The sequence below is a fragment of the Babylonia areolata genome, chromosome 22 (assembly GCF_041734735.1).
Source record: "Babylonia areolata isolate BAREFJ2019XMU chromosome 22, ASM4173473v1, whole genome shotgun sequence".
NCBI lineage: Eukaryota > Metazoa > Mollusca > Gastropoda > Neogastropoda > Buccinidae > Babylonia > Babylonia areolata.
This window is the reverse complement of record NC_134897.1, coordinates 44814114-44816461: the sequence shown is the minus strand read 5'-3', so window position 1 is coordinate 44816461 and position 2348 is coordinate 44814114. Positions and strand designations below refer to the sequence as shown.

Here is a 2348-nt window from a genome sequence, read left to right as displayed (position 1 = left end):
GAGATACAGACACACAGACAGACAGAGACGGAGACAGAGACTTAGAGACGGAGAAAGGCAGAGAAACAGACTCCTGTTCATACTTAAGCATACAACACCGCACCACACAAAACATGCACCCTTTCAATCAAAACCTTCCAGATCCCATTTCAGTAATTTCATCCCGAAAATAATTACAGCTCCAAATCAGGGCTTTACTCTCAACGGTCCGTAGAGAACTTCAATTTGGACATCACAGCTGTTGCTGTTTGCACGAATCGCCAAAATGTGTCTCTCATGTCCTAACCTGACAAGGTCACGTCTAATTGTGCTCAGTTATTGACACACACTTCAAAAATATAATATTTGTGTCAGTGTCACAAGGTCATTCACTTTATGATATACACATGTTGTGGTCGTTTTTGATCTTGTGTCTGTAATAAAAAGTCGCTGTGTCCTTGCCATTTGCAAATATGATTTGACCACCATACACTGAATCATTGCAGCAGAACAACAGAAAAGAGACTGGCTTGAAACATTGCCACTGCATTTGTTGACTTACCTGGGTAAACAAAGTGAGTCTATGTTATAAACCGATTTTCGGTTGTGTGTGTGTGTGTGTGTGTGTGTGTGTGTGTGTGTGTGTGTGTGTGTGTGTGTCCGTGTGTGTCCGTGTGTGTGTGTGTGTGTGTGTGTGTGTGTGTGTGTGTGTTCGTGTGTGTCCGTGTGTGTGTGTGTGTGTGTGTGTGTGTGTGTGTGTGTGTGTGTGTGTGTGTCCGTGGTAAACTTTAACATTTCCATTTTCCCTGGAAATACTTTGTCTGCTAATACCCAATTTGGACATAGTAGGAAAAACAATTTTCACAGATACTAATAGTAAGTTACAAGTTTTCTGAATTAAGCCGTTTTTTGTTGTTGTTGTTGTTTTCGGATTTCGGATAATTAACTGTTTATTTCGCTTAGGCTCGATCCCATTCCAAAAAACACCATAAAACCGCTTCCCATTTGCCGGAACGTAGGCTAAAATAAAATAGAATTGAATACATTTTGGTGTCGTAAAACCTTAAAGTTTATCAAACACACTGAAACATAGGCAACGTTTGGTAAAATGACAGCATGACATTGTTTTTCTTGTTCCCATCTGAAAGAAGAAAAAAACAACAATGAAACAAACAAACACACACACACACACACACAAAAATATGGACAGAACAGAAACAATGACACTAAGTACACCATCGATGTTTTACTGTCCATGACACTGAGTACTACAATGAACATAAAAATAAAAATTCGAATGGGCCGTTTAACGTTTCACTGGGTTTCAATCAGCCTTGTCTAGACTGGTCTGTGCAATTCTTGAGCAAACAGCCTACATGTTGCAGGCTGCATTAGGGATCGATGGGTACGTCTCATTTACCGCCGATTTTTTTTTTCTGAAATAATCGATATGAAACCACGAAAAACATGATTCAAAGTGAAAGGACCCTGTTGCAGGCCACGTTTCTGCCGGCTGAGCCAGTCGAACACGATCTCTGCAGATGTGGAGAAAGTGAATAAATTGCAGTGTGCTTGAGGCGAAGGCAACGTCTCCTTTAACGCGGACTTTAAATACTTTCTTAAATGCCAGACAGAGAGACAGGAGAAATAATAAGAAAATACGAGAGAGAGAGAGAGAGAGAGAGAGAGAGAGAGAGAGAGAGAGAGAGAGAGAGGAAGACTGACAGACAGAAGCGGACATATATACCTGTGTCAGTGACTGAGACACACAGAGACAGAGACACAGAGATACACAGACAGAGGGAGACACACACACAGAGACAGACAGAGAGAGAGAGACAGACAGACAGACAGAGAGAGAGAGAGAGAGAGAGAGAGGACTGGAGAGGGGGTGAGCTTCAGAGTGAGATTTCTGTTCTATTCGTTGCGATACGGTTCTATTTTCTGAAGCAGGTTACATCAAAGCATAATTTATCCAAGTCATGGCATCACTCAGAGAGAGGGAGACAGTCAGACAGACAGACAAACAGACAGACAGACAGAGACAGGCAGACAGAAAGAAATAGGGAGACAGACAGGAGAGACAGGCGGACACACAGGCAAACAGGCAGATAGAGACAAGCTGAGACACAGATGAAGACACAGACAGACCGACAGAAAAATGCTGAAAAACTCTGAGAGAGAGAGGGGGGGGGGGGGGGGACAGAGACAGACAGAGAGACAGAGACAGACACACAGACAGACATACAGAGACAGACAGACAGACAGGCAGAGACAGACAAAGACAGAGACAGAGTAAAACATATAGTCAGTGAGAGACACACAGAGAGAGACAAACTGACAGAGAGAGGAGAGGGAGACAGAGACAT

At 42.8% G+C, this 2348-nt stretch overlaps 1 protein-coding gene across 1 annotated transcript in view; it reads left to right on the top strand.

Annotated features, from left to right (window-relative positions):
- LOC143297138 (uncharacterized) overlaps positions 1-1496 on the top strand; it is a 42149-nt gene extending 40653 nt beyond the window's left edge. The window contains exon 2 of the mRNA XM_076609314.1: positions 1477-1496. Coding sequence (XP_076465429.1) covers positions 1477-1496 — 20 coding nt within the window. The remainder of the gene's footprint in view (positions 1-1476) is intronic.
- Positions 1497-2348: the final 852 nt, after the last annotated feature.